This window comes from Orcinus orca, chromosome 1, assembly GCF_937001465.1.
Source record: "Orcinus orca chromosome 1, mOrcOrc1.1, whole genome shotgun sequence".
Classification (NCBI taxonomy): Eukaryota; Metazoa; Chordata; class Mammalia; order Artiodactyla; family Delphinidae; genus Orcinus; species Orcinus orca.
In genome coordinates this window covers 157,176,825-157,200,230 of record NC_064559.1, presented here as the reverse complement: position 1 = coordinate 157,200,230, position 23,406 = coordinate 157,176,825, and the positions used below count along the sequence as shown (strand labels likewise).

General features: G+C 35.4%; 1 protein-coding gene across 6 annotated transcripts in view; it reads left to right on the top strand.

The window, feature by feature from the left end:
- Positions 1-23,406, top strand: part of RAVER2 (ribonucleoprotein, PTB binding 2) — a 106,350-nt gene that overhangs the window by 59,212 nt on the left and 23,732 nt on the right. For 4 of the 6 annotated variants that reach the window (XM_033408983.2, XM_033408982.2, XM_004281617.3 and 1 more), the window contains exons 9-11: positions 1,301-1,569; positions 9,977-10,088; positions 11,841-11,977. In XM_033408983.2, coding sequence (XP_033264874.1) covers positions 1,301-1,569; positions 9,977-10,088; positions 11,841-11,977 — 518 coding nt within the window. Of the gene's footprint in view, positions 1-1,300; positions 1,570-9,976; positions 10,089-11,840; positions 12,874-23,406 lie in introns of those variants that run through there. The other 2 variants (XM_033408985.2, XM_033408984.2) reach the window with 2 other exon arrangements.

Below are 23,406 nucleotides of genomic sequence, written 5' to 3'. Positions count from 1 at the left end.
GGGGAAAAAAGAGAAAGTCCACCAGTGATAAAAAAGAAAAAAAACCAAGTCAGTTAAATATGGGTAGCATGTTTAGCCTCTTGTACATAAAACCAAGTCAAATGGTCAGATAATCAATTCAGACTATTGGAATTGACTGGGCAAAAGTTAAACCAGTACACAGACAGCTATAGAAATTTTTATAGTGTGATAGAGTCTGTCCTAAAAATTAAATATTGTATGCCTAGAAGCTTATACAGATATTTATATATAATTTGTGTTGGATTAAATAGCCATTTGCTTTAGCACTGCTGCTTTAAGAACACTGAAAATTCAAAGTGTCCAAATAAATATATTGCTAAAAGATAGAATTGAGAATCTATCTCTAAATAGTTAGTACTAAAAATAATTTAAGAAATTTGTTTAGTGAATTTGTAAAATATAACTTTGATTTAATTAAGATAGTTGTCAAAACCAGCTCTTTTCATTTAGTTTTGACCTATAGAGTTTTAAAAAATGGAATGGTTCAGGATTTTCCTATTTTTATTTCTTCCAGAATTTCTTGTTACTCCCTGTAAATAAAAATGTAAAACTTTATTGTGTTAAACTTTCATTTGGTGCTTAGCTACTCATAAATATTGATGTTTTTTTAAACCAGTGGTGTGCTGGTGTTTAAAAACCAGCTCTCTGGGTTAAAAAAAAGTCTTGATTTGTAGCATTTGTGGATTTCTGTGTGTAAACAGTCCAACCATGGCTGATTTCAGGTTACCCATGCAAAGACGTTGAACTCAAGATCTGGGAAGAGATAGCACAGTTGACTCTTATGAGCTGGTGCAACCTGGCTGACTAAATGTATTGTTGGGTTTAATGTAACTTTATTAATTTTTGAGTGTCAGAGACTTTTTTTAACTGAAGGCTTAGTTAATTATTCCCTTCAAATATGAAAGCAGGCAAATTCCAGTGACTGGGCATAAAAAAAAAGGCACTGATATAACTTAAGTGCCAAAAAGTATATAAATTTTGCTCTCACCTTCTAAAATGTACAATTAAAACTTGGAACTAAAAAATATAATATCCTTGAGATTATCCCGGAAGTTGTTGAAAATAGGAAAAGCATGATTACTATTAGAGGTTTTTGTTTTTCCATACAGGAGGCTGCTAATTTATAACCTTTAACCTCACCTTTTGTATTTTAACTATTCTCTAATAGGTAAAAAAATAGGTTTCTGCACATTCTGTCCATAACTTGACAAAATCAAAAGGACTATTGTGAATAAGCCTCATCTAACCAAAAACTATTTGCATTTGTGGTTCACTACAGCATCTAATTTGATTCCACCTCAAACAACTATAACAGCTGGCATGGGCATGTTACCATTCCTTCCAAATCAGCACATTGCTGGACAAGCTGGGCCAGGGCATGGGAACACTCAGGAGAAACAGCCAGCCTTGGTGGGGATGGCAGAAGGAAATTTCTCAGGGTCACAGGCTTATCTTCAGAGCTTTCCAAACCTTACTGCTGGAGGCTTGCTCACGGGACAGCATAAACAACAACAAAGTCAGCCAAAAGGCCTGGAGATAAGTTCAGGGGTAAGAAAACTGTGTGTGTGTGTGTGTGTGTGTGTGTGTGTGCGTGAGTGTGTGCATGCATGCATACACATACATATAAATGCACACATGTATATACATGAAGTATATATGTGTATACTACATTATGTATATACTACAAAGGAATATATATATATATTCCTTTTAAACTATATCTTAAATGAAATTATTCTAATTCGAGAGTAATCTAATTTTTGGTTATTTTACAGGTGGTATAATTTATGAAGTATCAAGCAATCTTAACTATTTTTGAATTTCAAAGGAAGTTGATAATATACTTAAAGTATATAAATATGGATTATAAACTAGATAATTCCTATAATATGTCAATGACATGAAGGCTTTTTCATACTGTACATTTACTTCTCAAAAGAGGAGAAAATATTGGACTCTAAGAAAAAACAAAACCTGTCATTATAAACAAACAAAAATCCATCCTTTGATAAGTTATGCCAAATGATGTTTGGGATTCTGCTTAATTACTTGCCAGTTTGTAAATAAAATAATTTAACTTTTATAAAATGTTTTTAAAATCTGTTATTATAAAATATTTAAATATGAATTCTTTATTCCTATAAACATTTGCTTTTCTAAAAACTTTGAGATATGCATGTATAAATATAAAGGAATATAAGTTCAAAATTTTGTAGTTTGGAAAAGTGTAGTAGTACCATTAATACTTATCCAATTATATAATGATATTATTTATAAGGATTTCTTAGTAAATAGTAATGCTGTTCTTTAAAATATACTAATTTTTTCTAAAATGTATATTCTGTAGCTAATTAAGTATTATTTTAATATTGAAAGGTAGAATAAATTCTATTTTATCTGAAAAATTTCAAAGCCAGTTATTAATCTCTGGTCTGTTCAAAAGAATCTAATCTTGGTTTTAATTCTTGGTTTTAATTCTTGGTTTTTACCCCAAATTTTATTGGTTTATAAACCACTTATATTTGTAAATGTTACAATTGGTAGGTAGAATAAAGTACATTTAATTTTTTTTACTTGCACCCTAGAATACCCTTTGGATTAGAAGTGGCATGTGAGGAAACAATTCCTGTAGTTGGCTATATTCAAATATCAAAATAATAATATTGACTTTGTAAGAGGTTTTGGTGTCACCTAGTCATGGCAGGAGGTATGGATAGAATGCCTATAATTATACATTGAGGAAGCTAAGGTGGTTCTGCATAGAATGAATTTTAAAAATTTATCTGCAGGGTTAATTGCGTAAGTTATTGAGGGAAGTTAAATAAAACTCATGTATGAATAGTCTGTATCTTTTTGCACAGACTTTTTAATTCATTGAAAGCACTGAGGTCTTTAGAAAAACTGGACTTGAGGTGATTCACATAATGGGCAAATGAGAGTGTATCTGGAAGAAGACAGGTGAAGTGGGGAAGGGCCTGGAAAACAAATCCCGTGAAGAAGAATTGAAGGAAATAGATACATGGAACTTGGCAAGGGTTGACCAGCTGACATTTAATTTGACGTTAAAAAAAAAAAATTTACAGACTAGTCTAGTCACATGGTATTTTATGTTTCGCTAGTGGGCAGAATTAGTCCGATAAGTATGACACAATAAAGCAGACTTAGGCTTAATATAACAAAGAACAGTTGAAGTTTTTAAAGAAAGAAAAAGTTTGACACTTTCACAAAGATGTGAATGTCATATCACTGAAAATGATTATGCAGACCCCAGGTGAACATCTGTACAGATTGTTGTAGAAGTGATTCTTCTTTCCTGACAATAGGGGCTTGGACCAGGTAACCTCAAAGTATGTTTTCCAAGTATGTAGCAAGATTTTGGACTTTGTTAAACAGTTGGTTAAACTCGGCTGTAGATTTTTAGGCCTGCATCTTTAATATTATGTTGACCAGTGATTCTTGATTCTGTCTTTTTGTCAGAATCACCACTGGAGTTAAAAAAAAAAAAAAAAAAAAAAAAAAAAAGATGGAGAGGGCTGGACTCTAACTTCCTCAGCCCTGAGAATCTGATTCAGAGAGATAGGGGTGAGATCTGAATTTTAAGTGTACAACTCAGTGGCATTTAAGTACATTCACATTGTTTTGCAACTATCACTACTATCCATCTCCAGAACTTTTTCATCATCCCATATTGCAGCTCTGTACCCATTCAACAACTCTCCATTTTCCCTGCTCCCCAGCCTCCAGTAAACACTGTTTACTTTCTGTCTTAGAATTTGACTATTCTAGGTACCCAGAGTAAGTGGAATGATACAATTTTTGTCCTTTGTGTCTGACTTATTTCCATCACCATAGTGTCTTCAAGGGTCATCCACGTTATAGCATGTATTGGAATTTCCTTTTTTTAAAGGCTGAATAATATTCTGTTGTATTTATAGACTACATTAAAAAAATTCTTTTATTTATTTATTTTTGGCTGTGTTGGGTCTTTGTTGCTGCCCACAGGCTTTCTCTAGTTGCGGCGAGTGGTGGCTACTCTTCGTTGCGGTGTGCGGGCTTCTCATTGCAGTGGCTTCTCTTGTTGCGGAGCATGGGCTCTAGATGCACGGGCTTCAGTAGTTGTGGCACACGGGCTCAGTAGTTGTGGCTCACAGGCTCTAGAGCGCAGGCTCAGTAGTTGTGGCACACTGGCTTAGTTGCTCTGTGGCATGTGGGATCTTCCCGGACCAGGGCTCAAACCCGTGTCCCCTGCATTGGCAGGTGGATTCTTAACCACTGCGCCACCAGGGAAGTACCTAGACTACATTTTCTTTTTCCATTTGTCCATTGATGGACATTTGGGTTGTTTCCATCTTTGGGCTCTCGTGAAAAATGCTGCTATATACAAATATCTGTTAGAGTCCCTGTTATCAGTTCTTTGGGGTACTTACCCAGAAGTGGAATAACTGAATCATATGGTACATCTATATCTTATTTTCTGAGGAACTGCCGTTCTGTTTTCCACAGCAGCTGTACCATTTTTCATTTCCACCAGCAAAGCACGAGGGTTCCAATTTCTCCACATCCTCACCAACATCGTATCTCATTGTGGTTTTGGATTTGTATTTCCCCAATGATTAGTGATGTTAAGAACCTCTTCATATGCCTGTTGGTCACCTGTATATCTTCTTTGCGAAAATGTCTATTCAGATTCTTTGCTATTTTTTAATTGGGTTATTTGTTTTCTTTGCTATTGAGTCATATGAGTTCCTGAATATATTTTGGATATTAACCCCTTCTCAGATATATGGTTTGCAAATATGTTCTCCCATTCCATAAGATGCCTTTTAATTTTGTTGATTGTTTCCTTTGCTGTAGAGGAGCTCTTTTGTTTAGTTTAGCTTTTTAGCACTTGCTTATTTTTGCTTTTGTTGTCTATGCTTTTGGTGTCATATCCAAAAAATGATTGCTAAGACCAATGTCAAGCAGCTTTTCCCCTATATTTTCTTCTAGTTTTATGGTTTCAGGTCTTATATTTAAGTCTTTAATCCAGTTTGAGTAAATATTTGTGTGTGGTGTAAGATCAGGATCCAGTCTCATTTTTTTCCATATGGACATACAGTTTTCCCAACACCCATTTATTAAAGAGAGTGTCCTTTACCCATTGTGTATTCTTGGGACCCTTTTCAAATACTAGTTGACCACATATATATGGCTTTATTTTGGGGCTCTATTCTTTTCATAGGTCAGTGTGTCTGTTTTTATGCAAGTACCATAACTGTTTTGATGACTATGGCTTTGTAATGTAGTTTGGAACCAGGAAGTGTGATGCCTCCGCTTTGAACTTCTTCTCAAGATTGCTTTAGCTATTCAGGACCTTTGTGGTTCCACATAAATTTTAGGATTGTTCGTTCTATTTCTGTGAAAAGTGCCATTGAAATCTTGATAGGGATTGCATTGAATCTGTAGATTGCTTTGGGCAGTGTGGACATTTTAACAATATTAATTCTTCTAATCCGTGAACCCAGGATATCTTTCCAGTTATTTGTGTAATTTTTGATTTCTTTTATCAATGTCATATAATTTTCAGTATACAGTTCTGTCACCTCCTTGGCTAAATTTATTCCTAATGGCTAAATTTATTCCTAAGTATTTTAGTCTTTTTGGTAGTATTATAACTGGGATTGTTTTCTTAATTTCTTTTTTAATAGTTCATTGTTAGTATATAGAAATGCAACAGATGCAAACAGAGATGGTTCAATTTCTCCCTTTTTGATTTAGATGCCTTTTATTTCTTTTTTCTTGCCAAATTGCTCTGGCTAGGACTTCCAATACTATGTTTAATAAAAGTGGTGAGAGTGGGCATCCTTGTCCTTTTCCTGATCTTAGAGGAAAAGCTATGATGTTAGCTGTGGGCATGTCCTTTATATATGGCTTTTATTATGTTGAGGTATATAGATTTCCTCTATGCCCAGTTTGTTGAGAGTTTTGATCATGAAATGATGTTGAATTTTGTCCAAGGTGTTTTTTGCATCTGTTGAGACAGTCATATGGTTTTATCCTTTATTCTGTTAATGTGGTGTATCACATTTATTGATTGGCCTGTGTTGAACCATCCTTGCATCCCAGGGATAAATCCCACCTGATCACAGAGTACAATCCTTTTAATGTGTTGTCAAGTTCAGGTTGCCAGTATTTCATTTAGGGTTGCTAGTATTCTGTTAAGGATTTTTTTTTTTTTTTTTTGTAGTACGTGGGCCTCTCACTGTTGTGGCCTCTCCTGTTGCGGAGCACAGGCTCTGGACGCGCAGGCTCAGCGGCCATGGCCCACGGGCCCAGCCGCTCCGCGGCATGTGGGATCCTCCCGGACCGGGGCACGAACCCGTGTCCCCTGCATTGGCAGGCGGACTCTCAACCACTGCGCCACCAGGGAAGCCCTGCTCTAATCTTTATTATTTCCTTTCTTCTGCTAATTTTGGGCTTGGTTTGTTCTTCTTTTGCTAGTAACTTGAGGTGTAAAGTTAAATTGTTTCTTTGAGGTCTTTCTTTTTTCTTCATGTAGACATTTATTGCTATAAACTTCCCTTTTAAGATGCTTTTTCTGCAGCCCATAAGTTTTGGTATGTTGTGTTTCCATTTTCATTTGTCTCAAGATGCTTTCTGATGTCTCTTTTGATTTCTTCTTTGACTTCTTTGTTGTTCGAGAGTGTGTTATTTAATTTCTACATATCTGTGAATTTTCCAATTTTCCTCTTAGTATTGATTCCTGGTTTCATACCATTATAGTCAGAACAATCCTTGATATGATTTCAGTACTCTTAAATTTGTTAAGACTTGTTTTGTGGCCCTACATATGATCTTCTTTTTTTTTTTTTTGCTTCTGTTTTTGATGTCATCTCCAAGAAATGATCACCAAATCCAGTGTTATGAATCTTTTCACCTAAGCTTTTCTTTTAAGACTTTTATAGTTTTAGCTCTTACAACTAAGACTTTGATCCATTTTGAGTTCATTTTTGTATGTGGTGTTAGGTAAGGATCCACTTCATTCTTTTATGTGGCTATCCAGAATTCCCATCATTTTTTTGTTGAAAAGACTGCCTATCCCCATTGTATAGTTTTGACACTTATTGAAAATTATTTAACTATATATGCAGTAATTTGTTTCTGGGCTCTCTATCCTATTCTGTTGGTCTTTATGTTTGTCTTTATGCCAGTACCATACTGTTGAGACTACTGTAGCTGTGTAGTAAGCTTGAAAATTGGAAAGTATGAGCCTTCCATTATTGTTCATCTTTTTCAGTATTGTTTTGACTGTTTGGGGTTCCTTGATATTTCATATCAATTTTAGGGTGGAGTTTTCTATTTCTGCCCAAAAAAGTTAGAATTTTGATAGAGATTATATTGAATTTGTAGATCACTTTGGTTAGTATTGACATTTAAACAATATTAAATCTTCCAATACATGAACATGGGATGTCTTTTCATTTATTTATGTCTTTAGTTTCTTTCAGCAATGTTTTGTAGGTTTAAGTGTACAAGTATTTCTCCTCCTTGGTTCAGTTAATTCCTAATTACTTTATTCTTTTTGATGCTATTGTAAGTGGAAATTTAAAAAAATTTTCCTTTTGGATTGTTCATTATTAGTGTATAGAAACACAACTGATTTTTGCATGTTGATTTTATGTCCTGCGACTTTGCTAAATTCTTTTATTAGTTCTAATGTTTTGTGCGTGTGTGTGTATGTAAACTTTAGGATTTTCATGTCACCTGCAAAGAGAACTAATTTTACTTCCTCCTTTTCAGTTTGAAAGCTTTTTAGTTTTCTTTTTCCTGCCTAATTGCTCTGGCTAGAACTTCCAATGCTATATCGAACAGACGTTGTGAAAGCAGGTATATTTGCTTTTTCTTGATCTTAGAACAAGATCACCATTGAGTATAATGTTGGCTTTTTGTTATGTTAGGGTAGTTTCCTTCTATTAGTTGTTTGTTGAAAGTGTTTAATTTTAATCATGAAAGTGTGTTGAATTTTGTCAAATGCTTTTTTTGCATTAATTGAGATGATCATGCATTTCTTCCTTCAATCTGTTAGTGGGGTATATTACACTGAATGATTTTTGTATGTTGAATCATTCTTGCATTCTAGGAAGAAATCCCACTTGGTTATGGTGTATAATCCTTTTAATAATGTGCCAAATTTGGTTTACTAGTATTTTGTTGATGATTTTTGCATCAATATTCATAAGGGATATTGTTTTGTAGTTTTCTTGTAGTGTCTTTCTGGCTTTGGTACCAGTGTAATACTGGTCTCATAGAATGAGTTAGGAGGTGTTCTCTCTTCAATTTTGTGGAAGAGTTTGAGAAGGGTTGATGTTAATTTCTTGTAGAACTTGGTAGAATTCTCCAGTGAAGCCATTTGGTCCATGACTTTTCTTTGTTGAGAGACTCTGTATTTATTTATTTATTTATTTATTGAGTTTTTAAAGTGATTCTCATGCATAGCTAGAGCTGAGAATCCCTGCTATGGATATAATCTGATTACTTTAGCAGTTTGAGTACTTTAGAAACAAAATCAGAAACTTCTTTGCTGGCTACCTTTCCTTTACTCAATCACTGGATTTTCTCTAGGGTTCTGTCCCTTCTCATGCTATATGCTTTCCTTTGGCATATATCTTATGGTTTTAGCTCCCATTTGTAACCTTATGGTTCCATCTTAGACTTCTCTTGAACTATCTTATCTACTAGACTGAATTTCTTAAGGATAGTGCCCGTCTTACCCATTTTAGTATTACCAATGCTTACCACAATGCCTAGAGCATAGTAAGTATTCAGTATACACATATGAATGAATGAATACCTCTTCATCTGTGATTTACATATCACAAGCAAATGTGGACTTTTGGGGTGGCTTATGAAGATGTACGAAACAGCTTCCTCTGTCTAAATACAATAATATTGGCCAGATAAGGAACAAATGTAAGGAGCTTTGGCTCTCAAATATAGAAAGAAGCTCTTGAGATTATGCTTTCTTCATTCTGTTCAGGGAACAAAATAAAAATTAATTTAAAAGAAAACATAGCTACTAGCATTAACCAACCTGAATTGTGTCTTATTTTAAAATCTTTACCATCCTAGAGTGAAAAGTAAAAATTCTGACAGAATAATATGAAATATACTGAAGAATCAGCCCATGATTTTGTCTCATTTTTCTGTTAAAGAAATACTAGAACCCTTACACCTAGTTATATAAAAATATACTGATATCAGGACTTCCCTGGTAGATTCTTAAGGAATCCGCCTGCCAGTGCAGGAGACATGGGTTCGAGCCCTGGTCCGGGAAGATCCCACATGCCACAACTAGAGAAAGCCTGCGTGCAGCAACGAAGACCCAATGCGGCAATAAATAAATAAATAAATAAGTTTATTTTAAGTATATATATACTGATATCATATATTTTCAATAAATATGAATTTCTAGGGTTATCATCTAAATGTTGAATTGGATTTTAGTAAATCCATTTATTTTATTTGGTATTATTTTTAATACCAGAGATAAATAAACTTTGCCTTTGTCATATGGCTGTGGCCAAATATTAAGTAAATATTTTAATAAGTAAACGTTGATGATAGTATTTCTGAAAATAAGGTATGGGATTTGTTTCTTCTTGTGAACATGAATTCTCTCCTGGTTCAAATGAGAAGGTTGTACAAGATGGCCTTTAGTTCTCTTTCAGATCTAAAGTTCTGTGGTTCTAGAAAAGCTTTTTAAAACTAATTGGAAAAATAGTAGCAGGTGAAATGTGATCATTTTAATCAGTATCCAGAAATATTTCACAAATTTATAGCTTCAAACATTAGGTTTCACAAATTTTTATCATACTAGACCAGATTTATTGAAGAACAAGTATTTCTCTACTCTTCCTGCATTTTTATTTTCTTGTACCTCTTATTAAGCACCCACTCTCTTGTTTTTGATAAATAGGCTGCCTCTAAGAATCAGACTTCACTCTTGGGAGAACCACCGAAAGAAATTCGGCTCAGTAAAAATCCATACTTGAACTTAGCAAGTGTGTTGCCCAGTGTGTGCTTATCATGTAAGTAAGAGCTCAGTATTAGTATCTTGGAGTTTTAAAAATTATTATTATTGTTTTTTAATTTATTTAATTTATTTATTTTTGGCTGCATCGGGTCTTCCGTTGCTGCGCGGGGGGGCTTTCTCTAGTTGCGGCAAGCGGGGGCTACTCTTCGCTGTGGTGCACGGGCTTCTCATTGCGGTGGCTTCTCTTGTTGCGGAGCACGGGCTCCAGGCGCGTGGGCTTCCATAGTTGTAGGTAGCTCGCTGGCTCAATAGTTGTGGCTCGTGGGCTCTAGAGTCAGTAGTTGTGGCGCACAGGCTTAGTTGCTCTGCAGCATGTAGGATCTTTCCGGACCAGGGCTTCAACCTGTGTCCCCTGCATTGGCAGGCGGATTCTTAACCACTGCGCCACCAGGGAAGCCCAGTATTTTGGAGTTTTACTGAATACTTTTCATAATGAGTTTTACTTTAATTTTTAACTTAATGGAAGCAAATAATGCGTATTAACCAGTTAAACCCCGTGTTATGACCCTAGTCCATAGATTGAAAGAATAACTAAATTAAAGCTTTTAAAATGCATTCTATTTTATTTAAGGAAAACATCTTTTATAATATGTTATTAAGCATATAATCAATTTATTGAATTTTATGGAATCATGATTGAAAATAATTGGATTAAGGAATTATTTGACAATACTATAATTCTTTACAATATATATAGAATCATATTTCTAAAATATGAAGTTTAAACCTCTATGGAATCTAATGTAGCCGGAGTATTTGCCAAATACCCCCCAATATGTTAGTTACTAATAATCGGCAGAAGTGGAATTCTCATTTACTCTTTTAGAGGCCCTCCTCAAGCCTTCAATTAGTAAATTAAAACTATTAATTCAAATATAGTTTTAAGAGAAAATCACAAATGTGGTGTGCTCTAGGCACTAAGATATTCACTATAACACTGGTTTTCAATAGTGAAACATTGGAAAGTGCCTTAATGGTCATCAATAGGGGAATGGTTAAATAGTTTGTCATAAAATGGAATATCTAATTGAGGGAGTGCTGTGTGTACTAATATGAAATGATCTCTAAAGCAAATGATTAAGTGGAAGAAGCAAATGTGTGCATAGAATGATTCCATTTATGTTTATTTAAAGCTATGTATTCTTATATGCATGTATTTGAATGTGTAAATGCATAAAGTAAATCTGAGAAAATTAATTCTAAACTGTTACGTCTGGGAAAAAGAGTAGAATTGAATGAAAAGAGGTGAAAGATAAATTTTGTTTTTAGTATACATTCTTTGTATTTTATGAAGTATCCTCTTGAACCAAAACATTAATTTGTAATTAATTAATTAATTTGTAATTAAACATTAAAAAAATTTTTAAAGCCAGAAAAAAATTTAATGTGCTTCTGGTATGCCTACTGTATTTTTATGTGATCTAAAAACTGATGGTTACACCTATTGCATTAATAAGAACGGTTAATTTACATTTCGTATGCCTTATTTCAGAGATTAGGCATATACTTTTTAAATGTTTCCATCAAGATCATTTACCCATAGGGCAGGCTTCCATTTTCATTGTTTTAAACAAGTGAGACAATATCACATACTGTGTATTTTTCCCTCAGGAATAATAAATGTAGATATTTACTGGCAAACTAAAATTTGTGTTCTATTTGAGAATATGCTGAATTAACGGGTTTTGTACTCTGTAATTTATAATAAAACCAGCCAACTGAGTTAATGTATTGATTTTGCCTTAAGCCCCTGCAAGTAAAATCACTCTACAGAAGACTGGAATTGCAAGCAACATTCTGGATGCAATCTCTCAGGGAAATGAATCGCAACACACGTTGGAGAAGTGCATTGCTTACGCTCAACCTTTTGGTGATTATGCACAGGTACATGAATCTCAGGTTTTGACGATATATAGAAAAATTGCTTCAACTATATACCGAGTTCACTGGATATGAAAATGTGATTCTTGTAATATAAGGAATTAAAATTGCACTGATCTATACAATATTTCTTGCTCGCCATTTGGAATTTTAGGACATGTTCAGAAGATTGCTAAGTATGATTTTGCCTGGATATTTACATTGCTTTGTTTACACCAGTGGTGAGCAAATGACAGAGCAAATCCAGCCCACAACCTGTTTTGTAAATAAAGTTTTACTGGGATACAGCCACATCCATTTATTTGCATGTTGTCTATGGTGCGTTGTGCTACAACGGCAGAGTTGAGTAGTTACAACAGGTACTGTGTGGCCCACAGGATCAGATATTTACTCTCTGGCTCTTTACAGAAAAACTCTGCTGACATCTGGTTTACACCAGTGTAGACTTGACTAAGAAGCCCAAGGAAATGCCTCTGTTCTTCCCCACCGCTTGTGTATGTAGAGACATGATCATAACTAGCACTATTATGCTAACTCTTAAAACAATCAATCAATAACATTGAAAGTATTACATTCAGGGCTTCCCTGGTGGTGCCGTGGTTGAGAGTCCGCCTGCCGATGCAGGGGACACAGGTTCGTGCCCCGGTCCGGGAGGATCCCACCTGCCGTGGAGCGGCTGGGCCCATGAGCCATGGCCGCTGAGCCTGTGCGTCCGGAGCCTGTGCTCCGCAACAGGAGAGGCCACAACAGTGAGAGGCCCGGGTACCGCAAAAAAAAAAAAAAAAAAAAAAAAGTATTACATTCAAAAGACACACTTTGTCATTACTTAAATATGTCCATTTCGCTTTGGCCTTTTCTCCTTCAGCTTATTCTTAGTGGCTTAAGCTAAGAGTGTATATCATGTTAGTAGTATATGATTATGTAATCATGAGAGTCTTACAATTAACAATTCTGATTCTTTTTTTTTTTTTTTTTTTTTCTGATTCTTTCTTATTTCTCAGAGCAGTCACCTTCTCAGCTCTTTCCTGTCTGGGGGAGCAATACCTCCACTTTGCTTTTCTTAGAGCAGCTGTGTTGGCTTCACCTGTCTCTAATAAACTTAGAAAAGAAAACCTATGCAAATTCACTTAGAACAATTGATGCCTGATTATGCTTTTATGATGGGATACTAGAAACACAGGTCAAATGGATTCTGTAGAAATGGTAAAGCTGGATATAATGAAGTCTCTTACCTACCTGTGGAAAAGATGGAGAAATATGAATTGGAAGATGATGCAATTAGATAGCAACATACCTATATTTAAGGAACAGTAATCATGAATTGATGCAATTTGGAAGGCATTCTCTTCTGTGTTTCATAAAACTCCATCATTCTTCCCTTATTTGTTAACATTTTAAGTAATGACTTAGATGAGAACATTAATTATATGCTGATTATATTTACAGGTGACAAAAGGCAAAGAAGTTATCAGAGATGTGTAAAATCATTTATGAATAATTTATAGTTGTGAAAATTAGAAACAACCTAAATTTCCAACAATCTATAAGACTGAATAAACAAATTATGTCATATTTTTATCAGGAAATATAATGCAGATATTAAAAATCATGTAAAACAATGTGTAAACACATGGTAAATTTTCATAATCTATTTTTAATCTCAAAAATTTATAAAATATAGTCATGTGCAATTCTAATTTTTTGGGTTTTTTTTTACAAGGAACAAAATTTACTTTCATAAACAAGAGGAAGCACAATAAATTTTTAAAAATACTTAAATGTGTGATTTAAGCTTTAAAAGTTATTTTTATACTTCTTCATTTTTGAAATTTGTGTTGCTTTTCTCACTAGCAGTTTTGCTTGTTAGATTACTGTGTTTTATTATATACTTATATCCATAGAAAGACCTTTCCCATTTACTCATGGAGAAATTCTGTGATAAAGATGCCTTTGCATTGCCAGCCTTCCTCCTGCCTCTTCACTTGCTTAACCAGAGAAATTGTGGAGGTGTGCATCCTCCCTTGATTCAGTGTCTCCTTGGACATTCCCTGCTGTTTCCTCATGCTTGTTCATGTTGTTTTCTCTCCTTATGTTCTTTCATCCTTATAACCTAAACTTAATTAAATGTTACCAACTGAATAACTAGTAAAAGTTGGTCATACTTTAGGAATTCCTTCTGTTTCCACTGTTAGAATGCAGGAAAAGGTCCAAGGAAAAGAAACCAAGGTTTGTTTTCAACATTTACTATATGCTTTATAATATAAACATTTGATCTTTTTAGCAATCTTGTGATATCTAAATGACCACTTCCATAATACAAGTGGAAAAGCATAAGGGGTAAATAAACTTTCAAGTTTATGCAGTTAGTAAAGGATTTCTGTGATTCCAAAATCCACATTCTTTTCATTATACCATGGAGAAATTTCTTCAGGCATGAAAGTAGTGTCTTATAGAAACTGGTTGTTTGCTTTGTACTAGCAACTGTGCATGAGGATTAGGAGAGATGGCTATGTCAAAATATAGATGATATAATACTCTTTATTTCTAATAAAACTATCACATTTAAAAATCCTAATTGGCGGGATTCCCTGGTGGCGCAGTGGTTGAGAGTCCGCCTGCCGATGCAGGGGACACGGGTTCGTGCCCTGGTCTGAGAGGATCCCGCATGCCGCAGAGCGGCTGGGTCCATGAGCCATGGCCGCTGAGCCTGCGCGTCCGGAGCCTGTGCTCCTCAATGGGAGAGGCCACAGCAGTGAGAGGCCCGCGTACGGCAAAAAAAAATAATCCTAATTGGCATTCTAGTATTGGTGAAGCTACTTGTATCAGATTATCCCTCCTGCAGATAACGGTTATTAAAATTGTATCAAATATGAAACAAAAACATTTGAAGACCCTGAAGAATGACCAGAAGCAGGCAGAAACTGAAGGGGAGCCAGTCCTTAAAAGAGGGAAACTGCATTGGATGAGATTTATGTTTCTGTGGCTTTTTGCCTAACACAATCCCACCCCACTGCCAGCCTATGCAGAAAGATGCAGTCTTACCAGCTGATGGAGTCAGAGGACAGAGTTCAGGACTGTTAGCAAGGCTGGAAAATAAGGGGGAAATCTCAGAAAAATCTCATTGTAAACTCAGCCCAAATACACTTGACTGACTTTTGAACTTTGTGTGAGGGGACTCCAGGGGACCTGGTGGCAAACAACAGATGGAAGGCTAAAGAACCATGAAGAGATTCAGTTCCTTTCCAGCACAGAGGAGGTAGTTTGGAGTTTGAGTTCATAAAAGTTGACTCGTTCTCAGCAAAGATCAACAGCCTTCAGAGGAAGGTTATACAATCCGTAGCATCTATGACTATATCATCCACAATGTTCAGTAAACAAAAATAACTAGAAAGTTGAAAAAAACAAGAAAATGTGACCCACAATTAAGGGGATAAGCAATTAATAGAAACTGACCCCAAGATGAACCAGATGTTGGTATTAGTAGACAAAGACTTAAAACAACTATTACAAACAACTATTATAAACAGGACTTAAAGGAAATAAAGTAAAAATGAACAGATGGGAAATTTCAGGAAGAAATACAAACTTAAAAAAGAAACTCTAGAACTAAAAAGTACAGTATCCACCAAAAAAAATACACTGGATGGACTTAGTAGAAGTTTGGAGAAAGCAGGAAAAAAGGTTCAATTAATGTAAAGACAAGTCAAAAGAAATAATTCAGTCTGAAGAACAGAGAGAAAGAGGTTGAAAACCAATAAACAGATCCTCAGGGACCTACGGGACAATATAAAGCAGTCTAAAATAAGTGTAATTGAGTCCCAGAAGGAGAGGAGAAAGATAATTGGGCATAAAATATTGAAAAAATAGTGATAAAACATTCCCCATGTTTGCTTTAAAAACCTGACAGATTTAACAGAGTCAGAGAACTCCCCTGCAAAGCAGGATAAGTAAAAACAAAATATTATGTTGGCACACCAGTTAATATGCTGAAAACCAAAGTTATAAAGAAATTATCTTGAAAGCCATCAGATAAAAATAATGCCTCTTATCTCAAGCCAGTTTCTCAACTTTGGCACTGTTGACATTCTGGGCTGGATAATTCTTGGTTTCAGTGGGGCTGTACTCTACATTGTAGGATGTTAGCAGCATCCTTGTCCTCCACCCACTAGGTTGCCCCTCACTGAGTATAATTGTGATTAAACAACTGGTAACTATGTGGGTAAATTAAAAAGACTATATATTTTCTCTCTTCTTAATTTATTTATTAAAGTTAATTAAAAACAAAATTGTAACATTGCATGGTGCGGCTTGTAATGTGTGTAGATATAACACATTTGACAACAATAGTACAAAGGACAGTATGAGGTGAATGAAATTGTTTGTGGGGTAATTACATTTTACCTGAAGTAGAAAAATATTAACTCTTGAGTAGACTGTGATAAGTTATGGAATGTATATTGTAATCCATAGAGCAACCATTAAAAAATTCAGAAATTATAGCTAAAATGTCAACAGTTTAATTACAATGGAATTCTAAGAACATTTGATTAAACCAAAAAAAAAAAATGTCAGGAAAGGAAAAACACTAATTAGGATGAATAGAAAGCAAATAGATAAGTAGTAAACCTTGATTGAATGATAATGATAGTTAAGTGAAAATTGACTACATCCTCCAATTAAAACAAAGAGATTGTCAGAACAGGCAAGAATGTACACTTCTACCACTTCTATTCAACAACAGAAACTTGGAGGTTTTAGTCAATGAAACAAGGTTTAAAAAAAGGTATGAAATAGGAAAGTAAAAGTAAAAGTGTCTCTCTTTGCATATGACATGCCTGTTTACATGAAAAGTCCTTAAGAATCTAAAAAGCAACCACTAAATATAATAAGTAAACTTTGCAAGGTCACAAGATAGAAGGGCAATATACAAAAATGAATTGTATTTCTACGTACTAGCAGCAACAGTTGGAAAATAAAGTTGAAAAAAAATTTCCATTTATAGTAGCACCAGACATGAAATACATAGTAATAAATTAAGAGAAGATTTGTAAAAACTCTACAATGATAACTATAAAACAATGCTGAGAGAAATTAAAGAAGATGCCTATGAATGGCGTGCTATACCATGCTCATGAATCGGAAGACTTAGTATTGGTATGATGTCAGTTCTTCTCCTCAAATTGATCTATAGATTCAGTGCAATCTCAACCAATTTCTCAGCAGCCTTTTTCTAAAATAGAAATTGAAAAGCTGATTTTTAAAATTTATATTGAAATGCAGCGGAATTACTCTACCCAAAACAATCTTTACATAGAAGAACAAAATTGGAGGACTTCTTCTACATGACTTCAAGATTTATTATAAAGTCATAGTAATCAAGACAGTGTGGTGTTGGCATAATGATAGGCAAATGGATCAGTAGAATAAAATAGACCCATACTTAAATGGTAAATTGATTTTGGACACAAATTTTAAAACAGTCCAATAGGTAAAAAATACAAATATTGTTGGAACAACTGATGATCCGTATTGGAAAACATGAACCCTGACTCTTGCCTCACACTCTAAATGTAATTTGCAATGTATCAGAGGCCTGCATGGAAAATCCAAGCCATAGATAACATCAACCAAAATGGCATAATAAGAACCTTCAAACAGTGTCTCCTCCATAAAGGCATCAATAATGCAGGCAGGAATGATCAGAATAAACTTTTACAGAACTCTGGATATTAGCTAAAGGCATGAAGCAACCAGGGGAGTATTTAGTCAAGAAAAATGTCTGAATATTGGTAAAAACAGCTAGCTTTATGGTCTTTTAGTCAATCCAATTCCTGTTTTCCTGTCTCTTTCCAACAGCCCATAATCATAGTAAAAAACCAGGGAGCTGGTATCCACCAGAGTGGGCAAGAAAGGGTTGGAGCTCCACAAAGCCTCTTTCCCAGAGAACTATTATTTGACCGCTCTGCTGGTTCCCAGGAAGGACCCCACTTGCGAGGCTATTTTCATTTGACCTGACTCAGAGCTTGCCCTCAGGGGAGTTTGTTGAAAACATTTAGAGGAAATTTTTTAACTTTATGGCTGCCTGAGGTGCTAGATGATATTTGGGGCAAAAAAAAAATAGGCTAACCAAAAAGCGTTAAAAGAAACGTTGGGGTATTAGATATCCCCAGGGCCTTTGAAAATCTCTGACATGTCCTGGGAATCTTACAAGGCCATGCACACATGTAGGATTGTGCACGTGCTTGGGAAGAACCCAAGAAGGCCCTAAGCTGTCACTTGCAGAAGTGAAGGCTAAGGCAGAGTTGTCAGCTGCCTGGCCGAGTGGTGTTGAAGGCTTGGCCCAACACACACATGGCAAAGTCTCGGAGACTTATTGGTTCCAGGTGTTAAGTGAATCATTAGGTGACCACTGAGCTAATGGAGTAGTCTTCGGTTACCACTCACAACAAAGGATACACCCTTTACATAATTACTTCAGAAAAGTCACTAAACAACCAGCAATAACAAATTTTGAAGGGGGAGTACAAACGGATTTCCAGAGTTGCCACATTATATCATTTTTCAACAAAAAATCATGAGACATGCAAAGAAATAAGAAAGTATGGCTCATAAACAGTGGGAAAAGCAACCAGTAGAAACTGTTTCTAAGGAAGCCCAAACATTGGACTTATTAGACAAAGGTTTAAATCACCTATTGTAAATATGTTCAAAGAATGGAAGGAAACCACATCTAAAGAACTAAAAGGAAGTGTGAGAACAGTGTCTCACCAAATAGAAAATATCAATATGGCAACGGGACTTACAAAAAAGGACCAAATAGAAATTCTGGATTTGAAAAGTATAATAATTGAAATGAAAAATTCACTAGGGCAGAGTAGCGGATTTGAATAGGCAGAAGAAATAACCAACAGATTTGGAAGATAGGTCAATCGAGATTATCCAGTCTGAAGAATACAAAGAATGAAGAAAAGTGAACCATAACATAACAAGTGTTGAGGAGGATGGAGAGAAATTAGTACCCTCCTACATTGCTAGGGGCGAGGGGAGTGTGAAATGGTGCAGCTGCTTTGGAAAACACTTTGGCAGTTCCTCAAAATGTTAAGCACAGAGTTACCATATGACCTAGGGCATGAACCTTAGAGAACGGACACATATGTCTACATATAAACCAGTACTGTACATGAATCTTCATAACAGCGTATTTATAACAGCCCCAAAGAGAGACAACCCAAATGTCCATCAGTTGGTGAATGAATAAACAAAGTGTGGTATATCCGTACAATGGAGTATTACTCATCCATAAAAGGAATGGAGTACTTATCTTTGTCACAGCATGGATGAGCCTTGAAAGCATTATGCTGCATGAAATGAGCCAGATACAAAAGGCCACATATGATGCCCTTTCTATGAAATAGTCAGAATAGGCAAATCCTCAGAGAAAGTAAACAGATACTGGTTACCGTGGGGGCCAGGAGAGGTGGGAGTTGGGGGTGTCTTCTGGAGTCATAAAAAATACTCTGGAATTAGATCGTGGTGATGGTTGCACAACCCTATGAACATCAACAAATACTGAACTCTAATTTTAAAACATAAGCCTTAACTGTACTAAATAGAGGATAGCATTTCCAGTCGTTGTTTTAGAGATCTTAAAATTATGTAATGATATACAAGCGAGTTAAATCAATTATTCCAGATCTAGTTCTTTAAAAAAAATTTTTTTTTATTAGCTGCACTGCGCAGCTGTGGGATCTTAGTTTCCTGACCAGGGATGGAACTCATGCCCCCTGCAGTGGAAGCACAGAGCCCTAACCACTGAACTGCCAGGGGAGTTCCCAGATCTGGTTCTAGTTAGAAGCCAGTTTCAAATGGGCTACTCCTCCCGTTTCCCTGGTTGATTATAATAATTAGTGAGAATTGCCATTGAGCTGCAGTTATTTATTTTCTCAACAACTGCATCTCTCAAATGTTTGAACTGTTGTTGAGAAAAGTTAAATCAGAAATAGATGTAGCTGTTTAAAATTTTGTCGTGCACACTCTTCACAGTGATAACAGCATATATAATCCCGTTAGTTTGAAAGTACAAGTGGAGTTTGAAAAGTCAGGTTCTGAGGTGGAGATAAATAGGTGCATCTAAATAGGTCATACGGTTGGAAGAAGCATCTAAATAGGTCATCTAAATAGGTCATACAGTTGGAAGAAGCCCACCTTAAGGGAGAAGCCTTTGAGCAATTTATTAAATATTTATTAAACACCTAAATCTAACTATAATCTATGAAAAACAAGACATTCCTCCCTATTAGTAATGTAGGTAAAATAGGTAAAATTTCTCTTAAGTAACTTTTGTTTGACATAGACATTAGTTCTAATAACATAAAGAATAATGTGAGAACTATTTTAGCTATTTCATATCTTTTTAAGTCGTGGTTTTGGGTTTTCATTTGACACTTGCCGTTAATGGGTAGCTGGCATGCCCTGCATTAGGGATGGCACTGTCTACTTGCGTGTTGTACTCTTCTGTTGCCCTTGGTTACAGGGATCTTTCCTGCCGGGAAGCTGACTACCTGTTCCAGGGAATCAACCACAAAATGTATGATGAGATGGTATGATGAGGGAAGAGGAAACAAAAAAATGAACAAAAAGGCCTGGCAATGCTTTGTGCTTTCATATAGCGCCTGATGCTGCCACCTAGTGGGCAAATAATGCAGAGAGACTTGCCCAAAAGAGTTTTGTGTGGTCTGTGATAGATCAGAATCTTGTGACAAGCATTAGCTATAGGAAATATTTTTTAAAACCCAAACTACTTCAACCAGTAACTGTGGAACCACAGATTATATTAGCTCTAGACAGTAACTTGGGAAGTACATTAAACAATGATTTTTGCTGAAAACTAGAATTAAGGAAAGCAAATTGTGGAAATGTATTTAAAGTTACCATCATTACTTTAAAATCTTTGTTTAGAAACCAAATCAGTCTTTTCAAATCAGTCTTTTAAGTGTTTGAAAAAATCTACAAAAGAATAGTGTATAGTATGAAAAAATCTGAAGAGAGTTTTGAATTGCTATTCTGACATGTTTCATGTTTCAAAGGATTTTAATGTGTGTTGATTTTTTAAAAATGATTATTAAACATACTTAAATCTAAGATATATAATTTGTACAACTTGATATACTCAAACCGGGTAGGTGATGATCAAATTTTACTTTTTTAAAATGCAGTACAGTACCTTTTGGAGGATCAGTCTTTAAATTGAAAGTTAAGACTTAAAATTACTCATATGAAGAAAGGCAAGTAGCTGAGAGGCAAAAATTAACATGAAAATTGAAAATATCTATGCATATATATAAAAGAAAGACATTTTATTTTATTATTAATGTCACAAAATGAAGCATGTTGGTTTTAAAACATTTTTTAACAACTGGGGAATAAAAGAAAAATTGTATTCTTTAAATAAAATTTTAGAAATGAACTGTGTTTAATGCAGAAAAGATAGTCAAATTAATTCTTATTTCTTTAGGTATGAAGTCTAAAAGCTAGATTTGAAACTATAAGAAGGGATATTAGGGGTTTGATTCAGATTTTAGATGAACTAGTGCAGTTGGTCATTTCCGGTTTTCCATCCCATCTAACTCCACTCGAGACAAGACTTAGGAAAGATAAAGTGGGGCTAAAGGTGAAGGTGACACTGAGGAGTCCTATATAGAGGCAGAATTTTCTGAAAACCAATTTGATTTCGTATTTAGGAAGTTACATGCCAAGTGGTGACATTTCTTTTAGAAGAGCATTAATGGTGAAGGAATATCTTTAATTAGCACTGGTAGTAGATGAGCCTAATCAAATTCACAATCAACATTAACATATCCCAAAGGAATCTCCCTGAGGAATATTCAAGATTCCATTTTCTCAAATTCTTATGAGCACTTTTAAAATAAGCCTTCAATTCAGTTATTGAAGTGAGCTTAAAAATTTTTTTTTTGGCTTTCATAGCAGAATTTATATGCATTTTATTTATTTATTTATTTATTTATTAACATCTTTATTGGGGTATAATTGCTTTACAATGGTGTGTTAGTTTCTGCTTTACAACAAAGTGAATAAGTTATACATATACATATGTTCCCATATCTCTTCCCTCTTGCGTCTCCCTCCCTCCCACCCTCCCTATCCCACTCCTCCAGGCGGTCACAAAGCACCGAGCCGTTATCCCTGTGCCATGCGGCTGCTTCCCACTAGCTATCTACCTTACGTTTGTTAGTGTGTATATATCCATGACTCTCTCTCACCCTGTCACAGCTCACCCTTCCTGAGCTTAAAAATTGAGCTTAAGATACATTGTAAGTATTAAACTTTGGCCATCACATGGAAATAAAAGCTAGTCTACATTTACATGAAGATAAAAAGATGTGCTTTAATAAAAGGAAGAAAATGGGATTTCTTTTTTAATCCAAAAATAAAATAGCAGGTGCATAGTTACAGAATGGGTTTCATAGTCAATATGTGCAAATTTTGGATTTTGAAAAATAAGGCAGGGCTTCCCTGGTGGTGCAGTGGTTAAGAATCTGCCTACCAATGCAGGGGACACGTGTTTGAGCCCTGGTTCGGGAAGATCCCACATGCTGCGGAGCAGCTAAGCCCGTGCGCCATAACTACTAAGCCTGCGCTCTAGAGCCCGCGAGCCACAACTACTGAGCCCGCGAGCCACAACTACTGAAGCCCGTGCACCTAGAGCCCATGCTCTGCAACAAGAGGAGCCACCTCAATGAGAAGCCTGTGCACCGCAACGAAGAGTAGCCCCCGCTCACCACACTAGAGAAAGTCCGCGTGAAGCAAAGAAGACTCAATGCAGCCAAAAATAAAATAAATAAATTTATTTTAAAAAATTAAAAAGAAAAGGCAGATTAGAATAATGACAAGAATACTAAAGTGAGAAAAATTGGGTTGCATTCAAAGCCCTGTTAGTGCATAGCCTGTGATTTTAGCCAAGTCACCTAAGTTTTCTGAGCTTTTGTTTTCTCATCTCTTTAGTGGAGGTGATAATTCCTTCCCTGCCTACGGCACAGGTCAATGATTCAGTGTAGGACATCATCAAATTGCATGTTATCAATTCTTACCTCTCCAAACGTACTGTGGTTTGGCTATTTCGTTGATCTGATTTCTACCTGAATACTAGGCATGCAAAACTAGGGTATTATAGCTTCTCTCAGTGTCTTTCCTTTCTTTATTCTCTTCAAAGCATAAGTGCCCGTTGAAATTGTTCTTTTCAGATTTTCAAAGTATACCACTCTGTTCTTTCTCATCTGTAAATTCCTCGTAAATTTTAACCAAAATTTTGAATTACATATATATAATCTGTGTGTTTGCCCACATACATATATCTAACAGCATGGACAAGTTCACTGGCCTCCTGGAGAGACCTTCCAATGCCTGTCTCCTTT